Source organism: Pezoporus flaviventris, unplaced genomic scaffold, assembly GCF_033815535.1.
Source record: "Pezoporus flaviventris isolate CSIRO_AGI_PZ_B2104156 unplaced genomic scaffold, CSIRO_AGI_Pfla_v1 ptg000020l, whole genome shotgun sequence".
NCBI classification, from domain to species: Eukaryota; Metazoa; Chordata; class Aves; order Psittaciformes; family Psittacidae; genus Pezoporus; species Pezoporus flaviventris.
Window position 1 is genome coordinate 5,365,022 of NW_026892568.1, and position 25,888 is coordinate 5,390,909.

The 25,888-nt window shown below is 49.4% G+C and overlaps 2 protein-coding genes across 3 annotated transcripts in view; one reads left to right on the top strand and one right to left on the bottom strand.

Annotated features, from left to right (window-relative positions):
• Positions 1–25,888, bottom strand: part of ACSF2 (acyl-CoA synthetase family member 2) — a 35,162-nt gene that overhangs the window by 9,104 nt on the left and 170 nt on the right. Inside the window, exons 2-10 of the mRNA XM_061455478.1 lie at positions 21,359–21,554; positions 19,994–20,122; positions 18,964–19,017; positions 15,871–15,989; positions 15,494–15,656; positions 15,001–15,096; positions 13,917–14,065; positions 13,502–13,593; positions 12,331–12,407 (exon numbers count right to left, since the gene is read on the bottom strand). Of these exons, the coding sequence (XP_061311462.1) occupies positions 12,331–12,407; positions 13,502–13,593; positions 13,917–14,065; positions 15,001–15,096; positions 15,494–15,656; positions 15,871–15,989; positions 18,964–19,017; positions 19,994–20,122; positions 21,359–21,554 (1,075 nt within the window). The remainder of the gene's footprint in view (positions 1–12,330; positions 12,408–13,501; positions 13,594–13,916; positions 14,066–15,000; positions 15,097–15,493; positions 15,657–15,870; positions 15,990–18,963; positions 19,018–19,993; positions 20,123–21,358; positions 21,555–25,888) is intronic.
• Positions 1,547–11,126, top strand: CHAD (chondroadherin). 2 transcript variants are annotated; one of them, XM_061455480.1, is made up of 4 exons: positions 1,547–4,229; positions 7,676–7,839; positions 8,009–8,154; positions 10,147–11,126. In XM_061455480.1, the coding sequence occupies exons 1-3, from the start codon at positions 3,456–3,458 to the stop codon at positions 8,148–8,150; spliced, it is 1,080 nt and encodes a 359-aa protein (XP_061311464.1). In that variant the 5' UTR covers positions 1,547–3,455; the 3' UTR covers positions 8,151–8,154; positions 10,147–11,126. The 2 variants fall into 2 exon arrangements, with proteins under 2 accessions (XP_061311464.1, XP_061311463.1); XM_061455479.1 differs by having other exon boundaries at positions 1,548–4,229; positions 10,150–11,126.

Here is a 25,888-nt window from a genome sequence, read left to right on the forward strand (position 1 = left end):
GTTTCCAAAGCTGTATTTATTTGCTTATCCCACAATGCCTCTGAGGAGGCGAGGAGGGAGCCCAGCATCTGCAGCTTACCCAGCACCAGCAATGTTTGCACAACTGTTAATCAATTAAGAAGGAGAGGATGGCAGGAGGATAATCCTGCCTCTTCTGCCGTGTCCCAGCAGCACCAGCCCCGGGGGACCAGTGGGGTAGGGGCTGGACCAGCCCCAGCTCACTGCGGCATCCCACTGCTGCGGAGGGAACACTGACACTGCTGCTATTGTCACCTCCAGACTGCCAGCCACCCACGAGCGGGACCCGGGAGAGCTTTTGAGGATCACTGGATGTTTGCTCGCCGGTCGAGGGCTGAGGAACCCGGTGTGGGAAGAACACAAGCAGCCGGGAGCCCAGGGAGAGGAGCCAGCCCAGGCAGATGCCAACCAGCTCCAGCCGCAGGAATGCGCTCACCAGGGCACAGCAGCCAAACAGCATGAGGGGAAAGAGGTTCCCTTTATCCAGCATTTGTGCCTGGAGAAATGGAGCTGAGAAGCAGACACCTTTGCCCTGGTAGCACTGCCCTGCTGCATCCCACCTGCTGCATCCCACCGTGCATCCACTGATCTCTGCTGCAGGCACTGGGGAGCCCTTAGGGACAGCTTCCACCTTGCACCAGCATCGTGGCATCTTCACAAGGAAGTTACAGGTCCTGCTTGTGTTCATAGCCACAGCACGGGCATCCCTGCAAGGACACAGTGTCCCTGTCCCCCAAAATCTTCAGTCTCAGACAGCAAAGAGATAAAGGTTGAGATAAAGGGAAATGTATCCTCAGAAGAAGAAAGAAAAGAAGGTGGTTTGGGCAGTTTAACCTCTGAAAAGGGTCTGGTTCCAGAAATACACATGGATGGGATGTATTTATGGCCCTCACCTTTTCTGCTCCAATCTGACTCTTCCTGCAGAAGCAGCAAGCTGTTAGGCTGGTATTTTTTGTAAGGAGATGGGAAAACCAAGCATCAGCCATCAGCTGCGCTCAGGGAAGGAGCATGGAAGGATACACGACCTAGCTTCAGCATCCAACAGAAACAGGCTGGGGTTTAAATCTCACCCATCAGCTGCTCTCACACAGAGCAACAGCTGGTATGTAACTGCAGGAACTGGCCATCAAATGATTACAAGACTGAAGGTGGTTGAACCTGCTCAAAGACTATCAATCAGTAAATGGAAGATGATGCTTTAGAGGTGAATTTTCTCTTTCTCCATCATTCACTCAGCTGAGCTTTATGAGCAGCACACACTTATGGGGCATCTCAGTCCTGATTGACCTGGAGAGGCAAAGGAGGAAAACACAGGGGATTCTTCTGTCTGCCTCCTCTTTCACTGGCTCAAAGGTCCTGGCGAAGACACTCAAAGAGCTACTCCAGAGGTTAAAGCATGCTATGACCATTGTGGTGCCCACTGAATCAGGCCTAAGCAAAGATACCACTGTTTTGGTCAAAGAGTTTTAAATCTTACAGTAGAAGTCTATCAGGAGGTCCCACTGAGCAGGAGCCTGGAGCTCCTATGGTCAGAGCATCCCTCTGGAGATAAGGCAGGAGAACAGTTGAGCATCATAGAATCAACCAGGTTGGAAAAGACCTTCAAGATCAAGTCCAACCTTTACCTCAGCACTGCCAAGGCCACCACTAACCCATGGCACTGAGGGCCTTGTCTACACGGTGTGTGAACACTCGGGCAGCCTGTTCCAACACCTGAGCACCATCACCGTGGTGCCGAGGCGAGTGGCGAGGCCACGGCTGCTCCACAGCAGGGCTGGCGAGCACTGGAAGCCTGACATGGAGCGGTTTGCACTGAGATCCCACATTACATCATCATTCCCTCCGCACCGCAGGCTCACCAGAGCCTACAGTCACACCCCAGACACCCTTTTTCTCCCCCAAACTGGTCATGCAATGAAAACAAGGTTCATACTGACAGCTGCTGAGCAGCGGCCGGGCTGGCAGGCAGCTTGCATAGCACCACAGGAGCACGCTCAGCGGTGCTGGCTGATTCCTCACAGCAACAATGGAAAAACCCAGGAATCTCGGTGAATAACCAGTCTGTGTCCTAAGTCAGCCCTTGGATTTCCTCCCTTTCTTGAGCCTGTCTCGCCTCTGCAAAAGCTCCGCTGGGGCTCTGCAGCCGGGCTCGGGAGCACAGCTCTCAACAAGCTCATAGTTATGTGCTGGGCCCTCGAGTGTGTGCTGCAGCCAGGACCTGGCTGGAAATCAGTTCAAAATGTTCCAGTTCCAAACCCCACCCCGCAACCCCTGGATCTCTCCCTTCACACTCACAGAAGCAGGCGCTGGGGCTTTTAACCACTTTGCTTTAGCCTTCTCCATTGGCATCCCTTGGGTTAACTCGCCTTTGCCATTGCTACCCTGAGAGAGAAGCCAGGGCAAACCCCACTCCCAGCTCCAGCTGTGATTTCCTTGCTCTGTCACCATCCCTTTACCAATGCTTACACTTATCCCTGTCCATAGCTTCATCCTGGGAGCCACAGGCATTGCCACCCACCGAACCTACACACAGCAGGGCATTATTGTCTAGCATTTCATATCCCATACCCCAACAGGCTCTTTCACTGCTCCATCCCTTGTTGGAAGGCAACAGCCGCTGCCCCACAGTGCCACGTGCTGAGATAAACCCCCTCACACAGTCTCCTGACCATGACCATCCATGTGTCACACTCAACTGCTCATAGGAAAAGATGCAGCAGAAATGAAGACCTGTCTTTGTTCTCCCTTTCTTGGCCAACTCCTAGGTGCAGCCTGGATCTGCAGGTCTTCAACCTTGAACTTGCAAGAGCAACTACAGCAGTGCTGGCCTCTGGCATGACCCTGTATCGCTCCCATCATTTCCCATCCCTTCTCAGGCAAATTCCTTGGAGATCAGCAAGATGAGATCCCCAAAACACCTTCCTCTGTGATAACAGAACACGATGCTTCTCCCCAAGCCAGCTGAGCCTAAATACATCCCAGGAGCTTCAGCACGAGGTGCCTGTGGAGCACAGCAGTGCTCCCTGCTACGCTGTTCAACCAAAATAGGTTGTTTCCCCCACAGCTGATAAACCTGGGCCCCGCTCAGCTCAGCAGGGACCAAAGGGGTTCTCCACAGAGCAGGTCTCTGCTTGTTCTCCCCGTTGCAGAGAGGAAAACTACCTCAGCTCAGTCTCTTCAGCAGCAGGGCCTGGCAGGACCATGGATACTGCTCTCCCTGGTGCCAAGGGGTTAAGCTCACAGTAAGTTCCCAAACCCAGTTGCTTCCAACTGGCTGCTGCCTGCGGTTTGTGGGAAGGGATTTTGCTTTTTAATAACATTATAAATAGGGCTGTGTTCAGCATGCTGCAAACACAGTTCCTCTCTTCTCTCCCACCCATCTCCCTCCTTCTCCTCCTCCTGCTTCTCTCCCCACCACACCAGTTCCACATCTGACCATGTACCGGCCGGGCTTCTTCCTCAGTGTCCTCCTGGCGTGTCTCGCCTCCGTCGTGCAGGCATGTCCCCCCAGCTGCCACTGCCACGGTGGGGACCTGCAGCACGTCATCTGCGACAACGCGGGGCTGAAGAAGATCCCCAAGGTGCCCGAGCAAACGCGGCTCCTCAACCTGCAGAAGAACAACTTCCCCGTCCTGCCCACCAACGGCTTCCGTGACATGAAGAAGCTGGTGTCCCTGCACCTCCAGGGCTCACGGATCAAGGAGATCTCAACCGGAGCCTTCCGGGGGCTCAAGAGCCTGGTCTACCTCTACCTCACTGACAACCAGATCAGTGTCATTAAGCCAGGAGCCTTCGATGACCTCTCCGAGCTCACCTACCTGTACCTGGACCAGAACAAGATCCCAGACCTACCCAAAGGGGTCCTCTCCCCTCTTGTCAACCTCTTCATCCTGCACTTAGGCAGCAATAAGATCCAGGAGCTGAAACCAGGGGTCTTCAGTGGGGCTAAAGACCTGCGCTGGCTCTACCTCTCTGACAACTCCCTCACCAACCTCCTACCTGGGGCCCTGGAGGACGTGGAAAACCTCGCTGTTCTCCACCTGGACAAGAACCAGCTGAGCAGCTACCCTGTGAATGCAATGAGTAAGCTGAGAGTGCTGGAGGAACTGAAGCTTTCTCATAACCCAATTGAGGTCATCCCTGACAATGCCTTCCAGTCCTTCGGGCGATACCTGCAGACGCTCCACCTGGACAACATGAAACTGAAGAAGGTGAGTCCTTTCTCTTCCGTTTGCTCCGGATAAGAAACATGGGGCTTGATTTGCTTCTCCTTCACAAAGCCCTCTGTTTGCTGTCCCTCCCTTGCAGAGGAGAGGGGAGATGCAGGTCTGCAGGCTCTGCAGACATCAAGGCATTGGCCAGCCAACAGCAGCTCAAGTGAGGGATGAGAGCACTCCACCCTTCTGTTGAGTTATTTTATGCAAACCCAAATCATCTGGTGTTGTTCAAACTCCCTGGAAAGGCAGCACATTCCCTCCCAAGCTGGAGGTGACACCAGACACTGACAAAGGCATTTGGGATGCTCCAGGACAAATAGTAACCTTCCATCATGCCAGACACAAGGTGTGGGATGAGAGGCGGGTGTCTACCTCCTGACTCAAGGGATTGAGGAGCACTGCCACCTTGCAGAGCTCAGCTGCTCTGCCTCCTTCCTTCAGCCTGGGTACCTGTTGGAGGTTGGGAGGGGAGAGGGGCTATGAACAGCAGTGATTTCTCACCCATGCCTTGCAGATAGGTAGGCATAAGGACCTTCACCTCCCCCTGTGCCTCCTAACTTTACACGTTACAAAGAAAGGTTTGTTTATTGATGCTGTCTCAAAAGGAACTCATGCAGCATCTTACAAAGGGGCCCTGTTCCCACTGGAGAGGAGGAGGAGGAAGGACATTCAAGTATCCCAAATGGCAAAACAACCCCCTTCCTTTTCTATGAGAAAAGGCAGCAGCATCACACTCAGGGAATCACTTGCATTTGGACCTCTGAAATACCAGAACAGAAATAAGCACAGTGCAAGAGCAGCAGTATCCTGACGTCCTAGGTGCACCCCACATAGCTGGAAAGAGAGGGGACTGCACGTGAGCAGAACAGTTCTCCCTGGGATGATGCTTTGCCAGGAAGCCCATAGATAAAGGGAATCCAGGTGAGGACTTCACAGCTGAGCAATACCCACCACATGCAGGAAGATGCGATGAAAAAGAGAATTTCTTAGCAACAAAGAGCAACTCATAGAGCCTCATAGGGATGAAAACACCTGAAAGCTACCAGGAACAGAGAACACCAGAGTTTTCAAGGGGATATAGCACCCAAAATGCTCAAAAACTGGATTAGAGCATGTCCAGGTGGAGAGCAACACTACCCGTAACAGCTCAGTAGCACTCGGTCAGTATTTAAGCCCTTGTCCACTCTCAGCACTAACATCTCCAGGATGAGAATAAGCAAACTCAACACTGAAAAGAACCCAGTGACCTCTAGGCAAGCCCTCAGACATGCTGTCACAGCACTTCTGTAGACTTGGGTTTAATGCAGTTTCATCATGCACAAGTCACAAATCACAGGTTAAATGATGTACCAGCTGTAGAGACATCAGTGTCCCAGGTTACACGTTAGACTAACTCATGATGCTGGGGTGCTGCAGGGAATTAAATGTCCTTGGATTGGCCAGAAAGCAAGGCCAGTGCCAGTCAGCAAAGCCCACTTTCTTCTGTTCAGTGAGCCCCTGTGGACAGGACCTTTAAAGGTTCTTCTGCAGCCAGATGTCTCCTTTCCTCCCCAACAGCCCAATAGGACACCAGTCCAGGGGATCAGCACTGCAGCTTTAGGACTCACATTCCTTGTTAGGAACACAGCTCAGAGCTTTCTCTTCAAATCCTCAAAGGTCTCATATCCAAACAGCCCACGCATGAGCTGTGCACTGCTAGGAGACATCTCATCACAGAGGTCTCACGACCTAGGAAATCACCACCAAATACTTCAAGTGCCGCTGGCATCTTGACTGCAGCTCTTCCTCGTACACAAAAACACTGTCCTCAGCTGTCCCCTGCAAGAGTTTTAGCTGATTAACTGCAGAACCCTTCCACTCAAAGCTATCCCAGCCTATATTACATCGAGCAGAACGAGGAGAGCCCTCAGGCTACTCCGCAGCTCCAGCATGGGGCTCCCAAAGCGATCCACCAGCATAATGGACCCCCATCGGTCACGGGCCAGGACCCACCACGTACATCAACATGAAGCCAGGCAATGGAAACTTTACATACACCCTTCTCTGTGTATTTATTGCCAAATAACTTAGAGCAGCAATCACTCCTCCACCTAAATAAGGGAAGAAATAACCCATTTCTTCACAAACGCGTGCTCTGGCAGGCAGCGCAGCGCCTGTAACCAGCAGATGTGAGCTCTCCTCATGGGGCTGGGAGAGGAATGAGCAGCTGAGACAGTACACCACTGTCCAAGGCAGAACACGGCCAGGCTGCTGCCCCACTGCACAGCATGCCAGCATCTCTGAGCAGCTCCACTATCAGCCCAGTGAAACCTACCGAGGTCAGCACAGTGCTGGACCACAGGGGCCAGCCCCGCTGACTGTTCAACAGCTCCGGGAGCCTCTTAGCTAAGCTCTAATCCTATCCAGCATTGCTTAATTTGGAAGATGACACAAGTTCACAGCTTAAAATAGCGGGTTTTCCCTGTCAGGCTTTTTAGCTTAGAGAGCTTGAACACACCCGGATGGTGCCATCCGAAGTGCAAGGTTCTGGTCAGCAATGGGAGCAGAGGTCCTTGACTGGGGGGTTCTGGTAGACATAGTGAGCCTCCTCCTCACCCTTTAGAGAAATCTTTTCCCCCCAGCTTTGGGAAGGGGGAGAAAAGCTGTCATAGCCAGGAGGAGCTTTGTGCTTTGTCAATTACCCCCCTCCAAAGCATGGCCACCGAAGAAGTTTGTGTTGAAGGAGTGGATTTCAAGAAGAAACTTTCCAACCTGAGTAACCATGGGGTGAAAAAAGCCAGGATGAGGCCTCAGGGAAGATTGGAGCCAGGTCTGCAGCCTCTCTCTTCTCTTGGGCAGCTTTTTTAAGGGAGACTCTCCCTTAAAGCCTTCCCATTAATCAAGAAAAGATAAATCCTGCAGCATCCCCTGCAAACAACTCATTGGAGATGAGGAAAAACAGAGGAGTTTGAGGTGCTGGAAACCCGCCTCTATTCCTGCACTGCTCAGATGCCAAGTGTAACTTTCCACTCGGAGCCCCCGGGCACTGCCAAAGTCTACAGCCCCTTCAGGCGCCACAAACACTCCTTCCTTCAGCCATTCCAGGCACTGGGAGGCTTTCCAGCCTTGGAAAGGAATACACCCAGAAAATATCTTCATTTAGAACGGAAAAGTATGGCTCAAAAATAGAGAAGGCTGCCAGACTTCTCTTTATTTAGGGATGTAGCACAAAGTCAATCCCACATGGATTTGGGACGGAGCTTTCTGCAGGCAGGGAACTCCATCACCCATGAGCCCACTAGCTTGATGCTTCTGTTAGGTGTCCAAAGCTTCCAGCGAGCCAGGACACCATCCCACTGCTCCTTCCATGCTTATACCACTAAGTCTTGAACAGAGACACTCAGGTTTGAATTCCCCCTTCTCTAACTCAACGTTCCTCCTGGGAAACCCCTGTGCTTCAGTTTGCAGACAACGCATTCGCCGGCGTGACGGTGCTGAAGACGGCTCACGTGGAGAACAACCGGCTCACCCAGCTGCCCCGCAACTTCCCCTTCGACAAGCTGGAGACGCTGACGCTGTCCCGCAACGCCTGGCACTGCAACTGCCAGCTCGCACATCTGCGCAAGTACGGCACCACGCATCCCTTCCCTGGGTCTCCCCGAGCACCCTCACAAGAGGGGGGATGCTAAAGGATGCATCCGTCCTCAGCAGCTCGCTCCCCCGTCCTCCCCTTGCCACTTACGGTGGTTTGTGGCTCTCATAAGCTCTTGGTCTTCTTCCTCCCCATGTCCCAGGTGGCTGAAGGGCAATCGCACCCGCACTGAGGATACCTGCTCTACACCTGCACAGTACCGGGGACAGTCCATCAGAGACACCCCGGCTCTCCGCACCTGCAAGCTCCCCACCAAGAGGTCCAAGAAGGGAAGCCGCCATTAAACACGTAAGATGGTTCACTTTTGGTCAGATCTACCAAACCTTGGTAGGGTTCTATCACTGATTTCTGAGTTTAATAACACCAGGGTTTGGCTCAGAGCAGCTCATCCATTCACCCATGGATACCAATGCTCAGGGCTGCTCCATCTCCTGGCAGTATTGGGCTCCATGAGCTCCCCAGGACAGAGAATCTGCCTGGAGCATTAGGGATGGAGTCAACCCTGCAAAACAAACATGGGGATAAAGACAGGCCCGGGGCAGCAAGTAAGGGTGAAATGTGTAATTAAGTGTCAAAACTGGGTGTTTAGCCCACTCTTTCTCTGAGCTGGGATCACAGATGCTTTTGTAACTGATTGGAGATGCTCAGCCTTTTGCCCTAGTAAAGGTCCTCTGGAATCCAGGGCAGGACATTGCTGCGAGATCTGGCCCCAGGCTGTCCAGCCCATGTGAAAATAGATGTCTTCCATAAGGAGCAGTTCTCGCTCCAGCACCTGCCTTTCAGCAACTACAATTCCCATCCCAGACACTCATGTATTTAAAACCAAGGGCAGATGCCTTCAAATGAGTGTCTCGGAAGAAGGAGGTTCGAGACAGCAAATACTCTTTGAATAGAGTGTTCTGGGCCAGGAAGTGATTCAGAGACAGGGCTGACTTTCCTTTGAGCAATGAGCTTGCTGACATAAAAACACCAACTGTGAGAACCTATCACACAAACACCTTCCACAACTGGATGCTATCAAGAGTATTGAAAACTCAGCACACAGAGTAGCTAAAAAGCCACAACTGTCATCACTCCATCCCAAGTACTTCACTTTTCCCCATCCCAGGAACACATCTGGAGACTGTACGGATTCCAAAGGACTCTGGATGAGCCTGAAAGTTTATAAGCTCTTGGGAAAGGGAGCTTTGCTCATCTGTTAAGTGGAGTGCAGTGACTCTGCACTGCACAAACAAGGTTTGTCACTGTACCCTATGGTAACAGAAGGGACAAGGCAGAAGCCTGAAACCCAGTTTGGTCCCCACTTCGCTAAGGATATGCATAACAGGATGGAGAAAGTAAATTTATGACCAGACTGTCAGGGATGATGCCAGCCTTCCCAAAGTGGTTATTTCTCTGGCAGCGCCAGAGGTTTTATGGATTGGAGATGGAAATACCAGTCATTCCATATGGGGTGGATAAAGTTCCGCTCTGAGGATGGAAGAACTTCAGTTTTCTAAACCACAATACTCAAATGTATTTTATTTACAGGTCTGCCCCTTCTTAACCTTCTTTCTCCCTGCCTAAACTCAATTCCAGTTCACACCTTCATGATGAAAGTAAAAAACACAGGGCAATTATACCTGGTTTTATTATAGCACCTTCTATCCAGCTCTCTCAAACCCTCAAACAGGTTTACAGGCGTTAATGAAAGGAAACTACTTGTTCCAGGCTTGCAGAAGACAGAGCTTGGTACCTTTGGGTGTCAGTGCCAAAATACAGATACAGAAACCTACTCAGTGTGGCGAGCATGATTCTAAGGAATACGAAGTATCTTTGACTTCACCATGTACCTCTTGAGAGCCAGGCAGCTTTCTCAAGTGTCAGCTATGGGGATCTGTGTTCATGGCCGATGACTTGTGTCATTGACCATGTTTCAGATGCACAGCTGCTTGGCAGTTCCTCAAATCTCCTGCCCTGGACAGTCTGAACCAATTGCACCAAAGCAATTCCCTGTTCTTGAAAACCTCACCCTTGGGTTTCTTCCTTTACAAAGGAAGTGCTCATTGACCATCGCTGCTTTGGGTAAGGTACTCAAGAGTTGTGTATTGATTTAGCAGAAGAGGTCAGAGATGGCACTAAGCCATCTCCTCTGTAGGAACTCACAATGGCTCCTTGACTCCTAACACTTCACTTTCAAGTATGGGCTCCACTCACTCACTATAAAAGCAAACAGACAAGTTTACTGATTGCTTGGAAAATGCCCTTAAACATGTGGCCTTCTCTCTTCTTTCCCCCTAGCAGGCCCCGGTATGGCCTGTCCTGGTGACCGGCCACTTCAACCATCAGAAAACTACTGACTTCTGAGTCCTTCCTTTAAGCTTCTCCCACCTATCAGGAAACACTTCTGATATATCCACACACCTCCAGCCTCCTCCGAATCCCCGCTTCTCTGCTCATCGCAGGATGGAATCCACCTTTTCAATCTTTTCCGACATCTATATATTTTAAAAGAGGCATTTTTATGCATGACCATACTAAGACAAAGCTAACTTAGATCCTGCCGGTAAAACACAGTCATCTTTCCCAGAGGCAACATAACCCGCATCCCCAGTCAAACAGTTGGTTGCTGTCTCTCCCTTTCCAGTGCAGTGGAAGCAAGAGGGAAGGTTGGAGCATCCTTCCCCACCTGCTTGACCAGGAAAATTGGTCTCAACCCATACAAAGCAACTCCTCTGCCTTCCCACGGAGGGGATCCCTGCAGGCCAGGGCTGAGGGGGATAGGTGAAGCAATGACCAAGAACCGATGGCGTTGAGACCGAGCTGCCCTTTCGTGCCAAAGGGCAGCAATCTCTTTAGGTTGGCCAGAAATCCTTTAAGCAAAGCAGCACTGGAAAACCCCAAAAGTGGAGCTATGTGAAGACTGGATTCCCTCCCACTCTGTGGGGTCTACCAGGACACACGTACATCCAAGAGGAGAAGGTGTGCACTGCGCAGCCTGGCTTGGGCACCCCTCCTCTTCTCCTGACCCATACCCCAGAGGATCTAGCAGGACACCAGGATGACTGTGGTTTATTGTCAAGGCTATTACAATACCACAGTTGCAACCTAACTGTGTTTTTTAATCTGAAAGAGTTATATAAATATATGTATATTTATTCCTCTGTAATTGAGTGTAAATGACCTTTAAGGGGATGTCCTCCTCTGTCTCCTATGTAGAAATTAAATTGTATATTTTCTTATGTACATCTTCTGTATAAAGCTCTTGCTGCAAAGATGAATTCAACAAGTCTCCCTGTGTCTGTCTGAGGGCTGGAGGATGAGAAGTATCATGAGACCAGTGATACAAATATAGACTTAATCCTCTTTATCCTATGGGCAGAGCAACTGGTTGGGAGGGTTTTAATATTTCTCTCTTGACAAAACAGGAACATGTGGCAGCCAATGAGTCCTGGGCACTTGCAGTAATGGCTGAAAGTATTTTGTGAGGCTAAATTCAAGCCTATTATAAAAATAGGTGGCTGGCATCTGACAGAGTCTGACAACAGCACCAGGGCTGTCCTGGTGTTTTCAGCTCAGCATTAAAAGCATCCGAGATGGCTCCAAGATGGATGCCCTGAGCTCCCCTAGTCCATGGCAGAGCATATGGGCATCCCTGGAAAACCCTGGTGCTGGTGTGGTCCAGGTCTGCCAACAATAACACACCTAAATCTGACTCTCAGCCCCATGCGCGTTTACCCATCACAACAGTCTGCTCCCGCAGCATTTGAAAGCAGCACATTATTGCCTTTAAAGTGGAACAAGAAAGTCCTTTTTTTGTCTCAGCCATTCACTCACACACGTGCAGATGGCGGAGCCTGCCTATGAAACATGGCATCTGGAGTGGCACTGACCCCCTCCATATGCAGGACCTGCTGATGCTCTTGCACAGGCCAAGGGTGCAGGGGCATGTGAGGGAGCAGCAGCACATGTGGTCCAGCATGTGCTGTCCTTCTGGCAACGCAATGCCTGGTGTTGCATGCGTGGATGGCACCCTCCCCACAGCCAAACACATAGTATGCAACATGGTTTTCTATCTGCATGCAGTCCAGGATGGTGTAAGAAACCCAACAGCTCCACAGCAAGATGAACACATGCGCCCACCCACACCAATACAAACCAGCAACGCCTCTTCCATGATCATTCATCCTTGCAGCATGTACAACAGAAGGGTTTATGAAAGCTTTGAAACACACCAGCAGCTTGGTTTGTAACTCTCAATGCAGTGTCTTCTCTTACAAAGCTTCCTCCCCAGACACCCCACCAGCAACAAGACAGGACCCCCCTTCTTCCTCCCAGCACCTTTGCTCCTCAGCCTGGCCTCTCACCCATGGTCCCATCACACCCAGCACTGCTGGGTACCACTGCGGTGCAGAGATGCCCAAGCTCAGGGTCTCACTAGGACGATCACTACTCATATCTCCAATCACAGCAACCACAACTCACCAACATCTCCGCCATGTGCATCTTGGTCATAGCCATCTTCATGACCTCAGGGGGAACAGGAGAACCTGCAATAACTCCTGGAAGAAAGAGGAACAGATGACTGCCTTGGAAACCATCTATTTATTCCCAAGAGTGGTCCCTCAAAGATTCTGCATTCCCAGATTTAAATGCTGGTGAGACCTTTGGGATACACTGGTTCCTGTCAAAATATTTTCTGCTTTTATGGATAGAGGTTGTAGTTATTCTAGAAGCAAGGGCTGCAGGAAGGCCAGTTTGTCTGAAGGAATTAAGGGTTGGCAGAGATCACTCATTAGGAAAATAAACTCCACAGCACAAACCTCATCCAAGCTGCAGTTTCTAAAAAGGGAAGATTGAGAGCAGAAAGAGGCACAGATTTTTAGCAGGACAAACAGGCCCATCGATCAGCACCACCATAAAACCAAAACCCTTTCCTCCTGCTTTGCACAAGGCAGCCCTTTTGGGAAAGGGCAGATCTCATCTTCACTTGTTCTGTCGTAGGAAGGCAGAGCAAAAGAGTGGGGTAATACATAGGCTTTGCTGGGAACAAGATGAGACGGGGCGATTTCCCACATAGAGGTGATTGGGTAATCTGCTGAAACGTTTGTCTGTTCCAGCACCACCTTCTCTCAGTGCTGTCATTGCATCAAAAGGGCTGATGGCCTCCTCGTTTCAGCTCAGCTGTTTCCAAGGCTGCCTGTGACAAGACAGAAAGCTCCAGCACACGTTGTCACACCCTCTCCAGTATTTAGGTGAAGGCAGGAAACTTTAGGCCAGAGAAATCAGCGTAGCTCTGCTTCAGGGATTGCACCAGCCTAAAGCATCTGCTGCCACATGGTGGTGGCTGGTGAGACAGGAGCTGAGCAAACAGGCTATTCCTGACACCCTCCCTTGCAGATGAAACAGGAAAGTACTTTCCTCGACTGCTTAAGATGAGAGAAGAATCCTAAAAATACATATATTTTGAAGGAAATCCCAAGGAAAGGAAACGCAGCATCAAATCCACAGTGAACCACGAAGTTTGCACAGCTAAATTCTTCCCTTCTAGAAGAGCCAGCTGCTTGCAAAGCTTACTACAGCCTCCCAGCAGGGAACAGCAGGAACAGTAATATCCCTTTTCTCAGGATTTTTCCATTTGAGTTCCAAGCCTTACCTCCCCGGAGACTTGACAGGTCATAGGAGTCAAAGTCCGGCTGGGAGAGCATGTCTATGAACATGGTTGGTGTGCCATACAGAAAGGAGCATCTTGAGGAAGGGGAGAGAAATGGTGAAGTTGGAACCATCCCATCCTGCCCCATCCCATCAGAACAGCAGCACAGAGGCAGGCACAAGCAGATGCGCTCTTCATCAATGCACATTGGTACATTGCTATGTACCAATACAGGTACATAGCAATAGGTATGAGTGGATCATGCAGACGCAATGATAGCTCTTGTTTTATGAGCTACACATGCAGAACAAAGCTGGAAATGCATCTCAGCCGCGGTGAGATGTGAACACACACCAGCCACAGCAAACCTAGCACCACTGCAAGGTGATAAACCCTGTGGCAAAACACAAGCTCTTACTTCTCTCGAGACACAGCCTCCAGCGCAGCCTTCCCCTCGAAGCTGGGCGATGAGAAGATGCAGGAGGACCCGTGCAGAGCCATCACCATGCAGCCTCCTACCGATGACAGGCAGTGATAGAGGGGTGCAGGCAGGGCAACGCGGTAGTCCTGGTATTGAGCCAAGCACAACAGTGAGGAGAGGAGATCTCCCACAGCTGGTTCCCAGCCCATCTCCCTGCTGAAGAGCTACGGTCTAAACAGACTATTCCATGATTCATTGAAAACTTGCTGGAAATGAGACATTCATCTGTGTTTCCACGAGTTGGAAACGTGATGCTGGTCATTCCTGCCTTTAATAACAATCAACTTGGAAGCTTTTAATGTCAAAATTGCAATGGCAATCAAAATGGCAATTTTAATGTCAAAAAATGCAAAGGCATTTTGCAATGCCTTTTTTTTTGCTGGACTTTTTGGCCTGGTATCACTTACACATGACTTTATGCTATGCCAGAGGGGTGGTAGTACTACGACAGGCATGAAGTGCGCGGGACTTGGCACATGCTGTTGATTTTGTTTTTAAAAGCACCAAAGGCTCTGAAGATTGATGGAAACAACCCAGTATTTTCCTGCATCAAAGCAGCTGTGTTAGAAATAACTACTTCAAAAGAAAATATTTGCCTTTAATAGTATTGAATCTAAACTACAAATAGAAAGGTCACATCCTGATGAGAGTTACAAGACTCTTACGAGTCTCATGTATGCATGACATGAAATGAAGTCGTATAAAGCAGATTAAAACGTTATTCAACAGAATTCAAAGCTAACATCCAGAGTGTTGTAATTATCTGAAATGAGCATTCACCAAGATAAAAAGTAGTTAATTTCACATTTTTTCCCCCCAAAAAGGCATCTTTTTCCTGCCCCCCAAAACCCTTCACATGAAACTGAAAAGAAACATCACTGAAACTCCATTGAAATGACAAATGTTATGGATGAGTATCCCTCAATGCCACTCGCAACTGGGTGATCACCAATGCTCTCCACACCCATGGTTTCTCTGTGGCCATGGAGACGACCCCAAAGTGTGTTTCTATAAGACCCACCTGCTCTGTGAACCCCAGCCTCAGCCCGATCAGATGGGCGTTATTCACAATGTTCCTGTGGGATAGGGTGGCTCCTTTGGGGCTTCCCGTGGTCCCCTGAAAGACACAGGGCATTATGCAGTGATGAGCTACGAGTGTTCTGGGGCAATCTCACTCTTCATTCTCCATTCATACCTGGGAGACTTATTCTCCCCTTTAACAGCATCTGAATCCGAAAACACACACACACACACACACACACACACACACAAAACAGCCCAACTTCAATTGGACAGACCTCCCGTGACACCCTCTCATCTACATCAACCCTTGACAAAGAGCTGAGCAGCAAGATTGGAAGGAGGGTAAATGTTAGAACACCTCCTTCATCCTACAGCAGAAGATGGAACCAGGGTTTGATCTCGGAGAGCAGAAGGAAAAATGAATGGGACGCTCAGCATCCCACACATCTTTCCCTGTGTCCCCCAACCACCAGGAAGGCAAGAGCACCTACTGAAGTGAACTGGATGTTGATGGGCTCATTGCAGGAGAGTGTTTGCTGCACGGCTCTCAACTGTTTCATATGGCTGCTGTCCCCTGCCTGCATCACCTCATCCATGTGAAAGGTGCCTGGCAGCTTGGAGTCCAACACGATGACAATGTTTAAGTTGGGTAGCCTGGCAGGAAGAAAAATACCATTAACAATAGCAGAGCAAGGAGGAAACAGCATAGATGGGTATACATTGGTCAAGCCAAACCTCCAGGAGGGCCTAACTTGTTCTCTTCACATGAGGTCCTTCTTCCACCCAAGCCTGTGTTGTGCAGCTGAGACGACACAAGGCAGGACTGGCTGTGAGGTCAGTGCAAAGACATCAGATGTTCCTGACTCACCTTTTGCTCTTTATTCCCCCTGGGCTGGATGTTTCTATCTCAGGACATGACTGCTTTAAGATATCATAGTAGTTCTGTGTTTTAAATTGAGTGGGAAACACCAGTGCCTTACAGCCAACCTGTGAAGGGAGACAGAAACTCATGAGAAGTCACGTTGGGTTGATGTTCAGGCCATGATACAGAGCAGTCACCCCACACTGCAAACGTTAGCCATTACACCACACTGGGATCTTCTCCATGGCTTGTTGCTGCAAGCACATGGTAGAATCAGCAATCTCCAGGCTAAACCCAGAAGTTTTAAACTCTTCTTAGTAAGATCCATTGCATGCAGTGGCTTAAAGATTCATTGGAAAGCATAACATGGGTCTTTGCACAGTGAGGGTGCAGCAGCCATGGTCCCAGGGTTGGGGACATAGAATCAGAGAATAGTTAGGGGTGGAAAGGACTTTAAGATCATCCAGTTCCAACCCTCCCACAAGCAGGTTCACTGAGGGCAAATGCACTCATAAAAGCCCTCAAGCACAGGGCAGGGTGCTGTTACTGCACCCTGAGCATCCATGTAGGAGAGCAGAGCTGCAGCCCCAGGTTCCCTCTTCTCTCAGGACCAACACTCCTCATTGCAAGCACAAGGCAAACAACGTTGAGTTGTTGCCTCACATTAGGAGTCCCACCACTGACAAAAAGCCCAGTCCCAAAATATGGAGAGAAATCAGTTATTTGAGTTGATCTGAAATGAGGAATTTTGAGGAACTTTGGGAAAACAACAAAACCTAAAGACCAGCTTTTGGGTCAAGCCAAGGTCTTGGTGTGGGGTTTTAAAGATGTTCCATTTCCTAAGATTTTTGCACCTCATTTTAGAGCATTATTCCTTATTTTCTATAGTTTTATAATTAATCATTATTAATCAGCTGTTTTGAAAACTCAAACATTTGCCTTTCAAGCCTCTACATCTACACAACCCCGAAACAAAGCACTTTCATTACTCCAAGAATTCCTCCCTCTTTTTCTGCAGAGCTTTGCTGAATCTGACCCAGATTTGAAACCCGCTTTCATCTTCCAAATAAATGCATTCTTGTCAAATAAACCCTTCACATCAATTATTTACTCAGCTGGTTTCATTATTTTCCCAAGGTCCATGAAATAAGGAGAGCAAAGCTCCGGCAATAAATTATTGGTAAGCACCCTCTAGGGTTTGTCAGAAGGGAAGACAAACATTTGCTCTGTTTCCTGGAAGAGGCTGCCCAGGGGACTGAGGCTGTTCTGGGATGTTTTGGGCCTTTGGAAGTTTTACTGTTCCTGCAAAACTACTATTCTGGTCGAACTGGCTTTGCAAAAGAGATGTTACGTGAGGAGAGGAGCTTGCAGAGCAGATGCTCTGTGAGATAAGAGTCTCTAGTTGGGTTCCTCCTACTTGGTGTCAACCTGAATGGCAGCACCCATCTTCAAAGGACCTGTTGTATGAATCCTGTTATCAGTTTGCTTTCACAAACCATGGAAATGCAGCAGGAATAGCTATTCAGCATGTATTTATGTATATACCTAAGGGAGGGAACGTGATGGAGCAAGAGAAGCACTGCACAAGCTGTCAAGATCCAAGAGGCAAAGCCCTAAAGTCTTCAGGGTTTTTGTTGTGCAAATAAACAAATACAAATGATTAGGGAGTGAGGAACCTCAGAGATCCCAGTGCCAAAAACACATGGAAAAGCTGGGAACATTAGCAAACCTGGGAGGGTGAGACAGGAACGATCCCCAGTGGAGCTGAAACACGTTTCTACTCTTACCCCATCAATATCCCATCTTACCCCATCTCCTCCTCAACTGGAGGAGGAAATCAAAGCAGACTCTGACACAGAATGACGGAAAGGAAAACAAAAGCTAAGTCTCCTTGGGGAAAAAGGAAAGCACTGCCATGCACGTTTCCACCTGGTGAGACACACAGGAGGACATCCACCCTGGAAGAGATGTGCTTCACTGCAGCACTGCTTCCAATTCTAATGCACCAAAACAGGAGTGAGACCACCATAAGAGGATTAAATGAAGGAGAAATGGCAACTCAAATTGCAGCCCAGCAACCAAATTACAGTTATTGATGCAAAAGTCTCCCTCTGCTGCCAGAAATTGCCTATTTTCTAGGTTAAGCAAGAGCTTGGATAGTGCTGGGAAGACCCAGAAGTAATTCCCTCTCTTCTGGTATCAGCCTTTGATTTAAAGATGAACAAACCACAGATGAGCAAATTAGCTTAATTAATCCTGGGATTAATTTTTAGCTATCAAATGTTTAATAACCCAATTTCCTCATTACTGGAGCTAAGAAACCAGAACAGTTTAAACTGATCGATGCTCGGCACATTGCCAACTGAAACTCAGGCAAGTATACAAGGGTGGCTGAGGCAGCAGGGATCAGGCAGTCAGGAAAATGTCAATACCTAGGACTTAAACCAGGTTAAACCTAAAGCCTAGGACAAATGTGGGAAGGAGAAATCAAGCTTCCGAGTCAGTTTATCCTTTCTGAACCTTCCTCTTTCCAAGGTTAAAGTCCCAGATGGTGATGTTTGCCCAAAGCAGGAGGTAGGCAGGATGGCACCGAGCCAGGCAGATTTGAGTGTGGGAAAGTTGGAACTGATTTAGGACAGATGTTGCCTCCAGAGACTGCAGCCATGCTCTGTTACTGCTCAGTCTCTGCTGTCCTGGCTGCCAGCTTCTCCAGCAGTCTCTGGGTCACATACTTAGTCCCATTTTCCTCATTTCCTAGCAAGGGGCTGCTGGCAGGTAGGGCTGTATCAATAGATGTGATATTGGCAGGAAATGGCTGTTAGAGACAGAGATAAGGATGCAGAAGTCTCCCTCAGACAGACATGGGGAACAGCAATAAATGCAACCACTGAACAGCAGCTTCCTCCCCTTGGTCACTGCATGTTGTGTTCCCTCAACACGGCCACCACAGCCCTGCTCTCCAGCCAGCTCCCCTGTTATGCCCATATCTCAAGTAGAAGCTCCTCTATGCTGTGTCCCCACTATCCCCTTTAACAGATAGCTTCTTGCAGGAGTCCTCACAACAATTCAGTTCGCATTACCAGCGAGTGCCACACAAACCTTACTGATGACAAACTCCAGCTCAGGGGCCTGGTAGGCTGGATTCACAGATACCTGAAGAGGGAGGAAGAAGAAGGATGATCAGGGTTACCCTCGCCTTGAAAATCATCCCTCCTAACACGTATTCCAACAGAGAAGTTTGCCCAGGGACCAGCCACACTCAAAGCCTCTCCCCCACAGCACACTAAGAGCCCACCACCACAGGGGTTTCACAGTCACCAGAGAAACTGGCTTAATCCTGTGTTTGCAGGAAAGAAAATGAAAAAAGAGGCTTATGTGAGGTCACAAAACCAAGCCAGCTTCAGGAACAGAGGCCAAACCGCCTGTCTCACAGGCACACATCCAATCTACTAAACTGAGGACTCAAAACTCGAGTGCAAGTCAGGTTTCCTGATGGACAACCATGAAAATACCACCTTTATCTTGTCCAACTCCACAGAAGCCGTATTGGACACTGGAATTGAGTTCCCCATCAGGTTCATACTGAGCCACCCTGTTCCTGTGTCTTAGTAGACAATGGGATGAACCGCAGTGAAGAAACATGGACCAGAAGGGAGGGTGCCATCCTTATCCTTATCATTGTGCACTGTCTAAAGTGCATTTTGGTGAACGTCCCAGGTCATACTATCAAATGAAAACTGGCTTTTGGAGATATGCAGCTCATACTAGATTTTTAGGTGAGCTTTTGCATTTAGAATGGCTCTAAATAGCTGGTAACTGTTTCTGACAGCATCATGCTACATAAAAATGATCCTATAGGCAAAAGTATACATCTTTCTATCATCAGCTGCTGCAAGTTAGTTCACAGCAGTCTGTTTCTTGCTGCTCCTTCCTCTGCAGTCTGCTTTTCTACACAGTGGAGGGCAAAGATGCACAGATCTTGTTTAAACACTGGATTCAGTTATAGACAACATGATGTGTAAGAGCATGGAGAAGAGAGACAACAAACTTTGTTCTCCAGTATCTCCCATTGCATCTGTGTCTCCATTTTCTTGCCCTGCTAAAAACCAGACACAGCATCACTCCTTACCAGGATGATTCCTGCCTGGGCAGTCGCAAACTGCATGAGAACCCACTCGTACTTATTGGGACCCCACATCCCGAGCCGGTCTCCCTTCTTCAGGCCAAGAGCCAGAAGCCCAGCCGCTGCCTGGTCCACCTGCAAAACACAAGGCAAGAGCATGAGCATCACCCACAGGATGCAGTGAGGGAATGTTCATCTCCAGGCACCACTTTATGGGGGAAAAGCGTCATGTTTGCAACTGAAATCAGACAGAATATACCTCTGCTGCACTGTCAGCCTGCTGCATCTTCAGTGTCACAGAGCAGCTGCTGCTTAGCGGGTTGATAAAAAGCATAAACCCAAGTGTGGAACAATATAGCAAAGCAGAAAGGAAACCAAAACAGACAATTATGTACCAGTAGTTGCAAATTAATTCCTGCCCAAAGTGTATTTAGGGTCTAGCTCCTCATTGACTCAGCTTAGGACTAAGCTTTACCCATTTACACTGTTGGATCTGCCTCTGCTCCATCACATCACTTACTTCTAGAACTCAGGTGAAGAAAACTGCATCAAGTGATCTTTGGCCAGTTTCTGTCTGGGGTTGCTGTACTCATTAACTCCTCATCCAGCCACTATATTAACATAACTACTGCAAGATGGTGTGTTTTGGGTGTGCAGGTGCATGTATAAATATCCTGAAGGATTCAGGAAAGTTTTTGGTACGGTATGTTCTCAAATGAACTTATGAAGTTCGGAGACATGAAAGTGAGGAATAGCTGTTCTCTGATTTAGTGCTGAATTATAGCCCAGGGTTTAAAATTAGGGTGAATGCAGGTAATCTTGTTTATGTGAATGGATGTAACCTGAACACCTTTTCCTATCCAAGATATCATACATTTAACAGAAACTTTTCAGGCCTTGAAATATTGCCCCTCCACTCAGAATGTATATAAACACATACTTGTGTGCAATATGCACACGCATAGATACATCCACACATGATTCCCTGCATGCTATTGATATCAAGTCCTTGACTTTGCTCAGCTGCCTTTGTACTTGGATTAGAAACCCCGACACGCTCAGAACCTCTGACAGTCAGAGCAGAGTGACTAATACAAGAGCTGGAGCCTGCTCCACAGGAGAAAAACACCGTGACTCAGCCCATACGCATCAGATAGGGCTGATAATTCTTAAGTATGAAAGTTCATTTTGGGATAGTCAGTGAGCATTTTACATAAGCTTCTCCCTGCTCTTGGAACCCCAAGGACAAAGGCAGCGCTGGAGTGTGTGCTGGGGAGGTGCTGTTAGAAGCCACTTTCCATGTCTCCATCATGCTTGCTGCTGCCGTTCTCCGCTCACCCAGGCCCTCCAAGGGGTGAACCAGGCACTCACCTCCTCTTTGAACTGAGCAAATGTCTTCCGAACCCCATCCCGGCAGAAGACCAGAGCCTCACGGTCAGGAAACCGCTCGACGGTCTCATCCAAGCACTGGCCTGTGGTTTTGGTAAGCAAGGGGATGTCTGAGGTCCCCTGGATATAGCTGTTGGTCAGCCTTAGGGAGGCAGAGGGCACCCCCGTGTGCAGGGCACTGGGGAAGAAGAGTCTGGTTTTAATATAAGCCATTAATATCATCTTCCTAGAAGGATCATCAACCTGCCCACAGCACCAGCAGTACCCAATGCATATCCCCACACCAACGGGGCCCACAGGCAGCAGCTTCAGCAGGTCAGGAGGGTGCTGAGGCGCTGGCACAGGGTGCCCAGAGAAGCTGTGGCCGCCCCATCCCTGGCAGTGTTCAAGGCCAGGTTGGACACAGGGGCTTGGAGCAAGCTGCTCTAGTGGAAGGTGTCCCTGCGCGTGGCAGCGGTTGGAACTGGATGAGCTTTGAGGTCACACATCAGCCTGAACTCAATTTCCCCCCATTCATTATGGGATCAATATTCTGCAAAGACTTGGCTGCTATTTACCATGAAAGATTCTGTTTTCTGCTCACAAGGAACAAAACCTACCATGAAATCTCTCCCCTTGTGGAGTGAGTGCAATCTCAAGAGCACGGAGATTTTACCTTCCAGGGGCAGTTTTGCTCTGGAAGCTAATTGATGCCCTCCTCCTCTTTGCCCCACTGCTTTTGGGCAGATGGAGGGTTGTGCAAGTCAACAGGCTCTGTTTCGACATGATTCCTAGCAGAGCCCTTGGGTGACTCACATCAAGGCTGCAGGGCTGCCTAAGGGGGAGGACAAGTGCTAAACTACCTTTCGCCATTTGAAAGCTCCTGAGCAAAGCACATAGATAAATGAGGAGATGAAAGGAAGCTCTGCAGAAGAAAAACCTTCATAAATAGAGCTTCTACAAAACACAGGTTGTAAAAGCTCCCCTGAACCCAAGGGAAGGACAAGCTGCAAGAGCCTCTACAGGCACAGCTACTCGGCCGTTTGAAGCGGTGATTGGAGAAGTCACATCTCGTTGCCATGGCATGGTCTGAGAAGCAGCTCCAGCCACCAGCCCAAGCAGGTGAGGAAACCACAGGCTGCTTGCAAAGCTGTTTAATGGAGACAACCACGTTCTCATCCCTCTAAAGCCAAGCCACCTCCAGCTGCAGAGGAGCCTATCCTTAAACTCTCTGCTTGTCCCTGCCAGCAGAGGCACAGAGAGGTCCCTGCTTGCTCCTGCAGCCTGAGAAGGGCTGGAACAGGCAAAGAGCAGCCGGTGAGTGGGTTGTGCAAGAGCACATTCCCTGAACGTCATCCAGGGAGCATGGGGAGCTGCGCAGGCTGGAGTGGGAACAGGCGAACACAAGCGTTTCATGGACTGCAGTGACTGGTGACAAACCTGGTCCAAGTGTTATTCTACCACATCACTGCAAAACAAAACACAAAACCCCCCACAAAGAGACCGGAGAGGGAGGGAAAACTGTTACAAAATTCAGACTGTGACAAGATCCAATCAAAATCCCTAAGGTCCAGCTGCAACAGCCTCCTCCCTGCGCAGTCAGCCTTCAAGGCTCACTTGCACAAGCACTGCTAATGAGAAGGGTGATTGATGTTTTACAGTGTCGTGCCTTGGCAAAGCACTGCGCCCGCCAGGCTTTCTGGTCCTGCTCTCAGTTCTTTTCCTTGCCTGAAGACCCAAAGGGTTTCACTGACCTCGTAGGAACTTTCACACTGAAGGCAAGAAGGTGCAAAGCCAGAGCCAAATGATGGTTCTGTCTCCAGTCTTCCTCCCTGCCCCGAACACAGGGAGGAAACCATAACAAAGTGCAGTAATAGTTCTCTTTATAAAGCCCTGCACTCCAAAACACTTCCCTCTCAGCCTGGAACCACACAGAGCTTGCTCTCAAGGGTCCCAGGCATCTTCAAATCCCATTCACATCATCAAATAAGAGCATCAGCAGCACTGAAATTGGGGCCCAAGATATCTCATGCTCATAACCCACAGTCACTAACTGCCCTCAAAGCACTTGCTCACATGGTTATATAAAACACATTAAGCAAAGCACAGTTCACAGCTGCCATCGAGCTTGAGCTCCCTGAATTCTAGTCTGATGGTCACACATGCTTCAGCATCTCTGCATCACTTATCTCCTGGCCATGGCAGAAGTGAAAGGTGTGGGATAAAACACAGTAGTCTGCTGGAAGCACTGGAGGTCAGAAATGGAAGGAATGAGGCAGATACAAGATTCATTATCAGTAGCATCATGCAGGAAATCACATAGCATTGATTTCCCTCCTGCCTATAATCAACAGCAAGTGTATATATCTGATGTGAAAGAATGTACCAACAGACCTCTGCAAAGGATATGGAAATCACCTTTTTGTTCATCGTTGTTACAGAAAACAAGTGATTCACCTTCCACCTCTTCCTGTGAAGCATCTGGTACTGCTGGAGATGCACAAGACCAATGGTCTGGTATTACAGCAGCTCTCTTTTCCCTGGATTAGCTGGAGGAGAGCAAATAAAACTGCTTCCTCTTGGGTCTCAGCATAAACACTGCTCTCAGAGAGCACATGCCTTCTGTTGGCAGCAGCAAGACAGCCCGCGGTGCCTGCAAAGAGCCAGCCCCAGCATCGGGCAGAACTCCATAACCCTGGAATCTGATGGTGCAACTGAATGGAGAAACATCAGAGACTCGGGGGAAACTCATCCCTGTTGTCTGCTGCGAGAGAAAGGCGAGGAGCCGCATCCTGGCAGTCCCAGAGAGCTCTGGACCCTGAGGGCGGCGGGATGAAGCAACCCTGGGAGCTCTGGTGTTTACCTCTGATCAGCCCCAACCACTGTTTTATAGCTGTCGATATAAGATAACCAGCTTCGGTTTTAACTCTTCACCACTCTCTATAGACAGTATCCGACGAGACAAGAGATGAACACAGGGCAGAGGCATCGCTGTAACCTCCTGTGCCCATGACAAGCACACCTCACAGCCATAGAGGACATTGACCTGAGCTTCGGTGCTATCCACCCAGCACAGTGAGGACAGGTCCTGCCCTGACTACAGAGTTCAGACCCAGAGAGGTTCACAGGCTCCTCTGCCAACTCCTTTGCTCACAGATACCTTTTGCACCAAAGCAAGACCTTCTGGGTCTTTTATGTAACACAACTGCAATAAAAGAGTGGTTAAAGTTAACCCTGCTCTGTCCTCGCCTCTTTACTCTTTAAAGCAACCCTGTTGACTAGAGAGTCAACCAGGCTCTCATTAAGGCTTTTGGTTTGCTTCAGTTTCAGGAAGGATCAAGTCCCCAGAGCTTTCAGACTCCTACTACAGCAGACTTTCTGGTTACGTTTCCCACTGTGCCTCCCTCCCCTCTGCACTCTTCCTGCCAAAAGGACAAACACTGCGTAACTAGGAGCAGAACGGCACAAGCTCTTCTAGAACATTACTAGAAAGACTTCGCTCCTTCTAAATCTTTTTCTCCAAGTGCTTTGTATCCCTGCCTCTCAGTTTCACTTCTGGGCTGGAGTTTAAACTATAGTGAGCTCTCTGTCGTGCTTCACTTCCCATTCTGTTTCCTAAGAATGGATTCCAATGGCAGTCTTGGCTCCAGCCATACACACATGGGCTTCCATTACCTTACTCCTAATCCCAACCCCGCTGAAAAGGAATACCTGGACCCTCTGTGTGGGAACATCAAGGGCTGCTGCCCACTGCTCTTGGGAAATTGCTCCCTGGAAGTCCGAGTTGGAGGCTCTGAGGATCAGTTGATCCTTCCAAGCCTTTCCCAAAGCCAGTTGCTTTCCTACTGCTGATCTTTCCCATGAACCTGCTCCAAGAGGCAGCACTGAAGAAAAGTGAAGGGAAGAAGTGGCCTGACCCCTCCAAACCCCAGAGCTCCACAATGCCTCCCACCACCCTACCCAAGCCTAGGGTCTGCACGGCCACTCAAGGACAGGGACACTCGATGGAGCCCACCGAAGATGTTTGATACACTTCACATTACTACAGTCAGGACGGAGCTGCTGCACAAAGTTCAACCCCAGTCACACAGTCACATCCCTCCACAAGCTACATGAGGCTCACTCCTGCCCCTGATCTCCCCCCAGGTGGGGGTGGGAGGCAGACCCAGGGGATGCAGCCCATCTCCTGCCACTTTAGAGAGACTTTAAGGAAGCCAAAGGACAGCAACACTCTGAAAGTGAAACCTCCAGCTAAACCCACCCCGCACATAGCCACCCCCTGGCTGGGCACCCACACTCCTCTGCAGCTGCCCTGTAGTCCCTGTCCCACATCACACATGGCCTCCATCCCCTAAAGCCCCCATCCCTGACCCTACAGCCTAGGTGCCCTATAACCCCCCATCCTCAGCCCCCACAGCTCTCCATCCATTATGGCCCCCCAACCGCTCACCCCTTTGTCCCCTCTATCCCTCCATCCCCTATAGCCCCCCACGCCCTCTCACCCATGGTCCCCTGTGCCCTATAGCCGCCCAT

Coding starts and splice junctions, on each gene's coding strand:
- CHAD (XM_061455480.1), top strand. CDS start 3,456: ATGTACCGGCCGGGCTTCTTCCTCAGTGTCCTCCTGGCGTGTCTCGCC. Junction 4,230..7,675: donor ACAACATGAAACTGAAGAAG/GTGAGTCCTTTC, acceptor CCTGTGCTTCAG/TTTGCAGACAACGCATTCGC. Junction 7,840..8,008: donor CAGCTCGCACATCTGCGCAA/GTACGGCACCAC, acceptor CCCATGTCCCAG/GTGGCTGAAGGGCAATCGCA.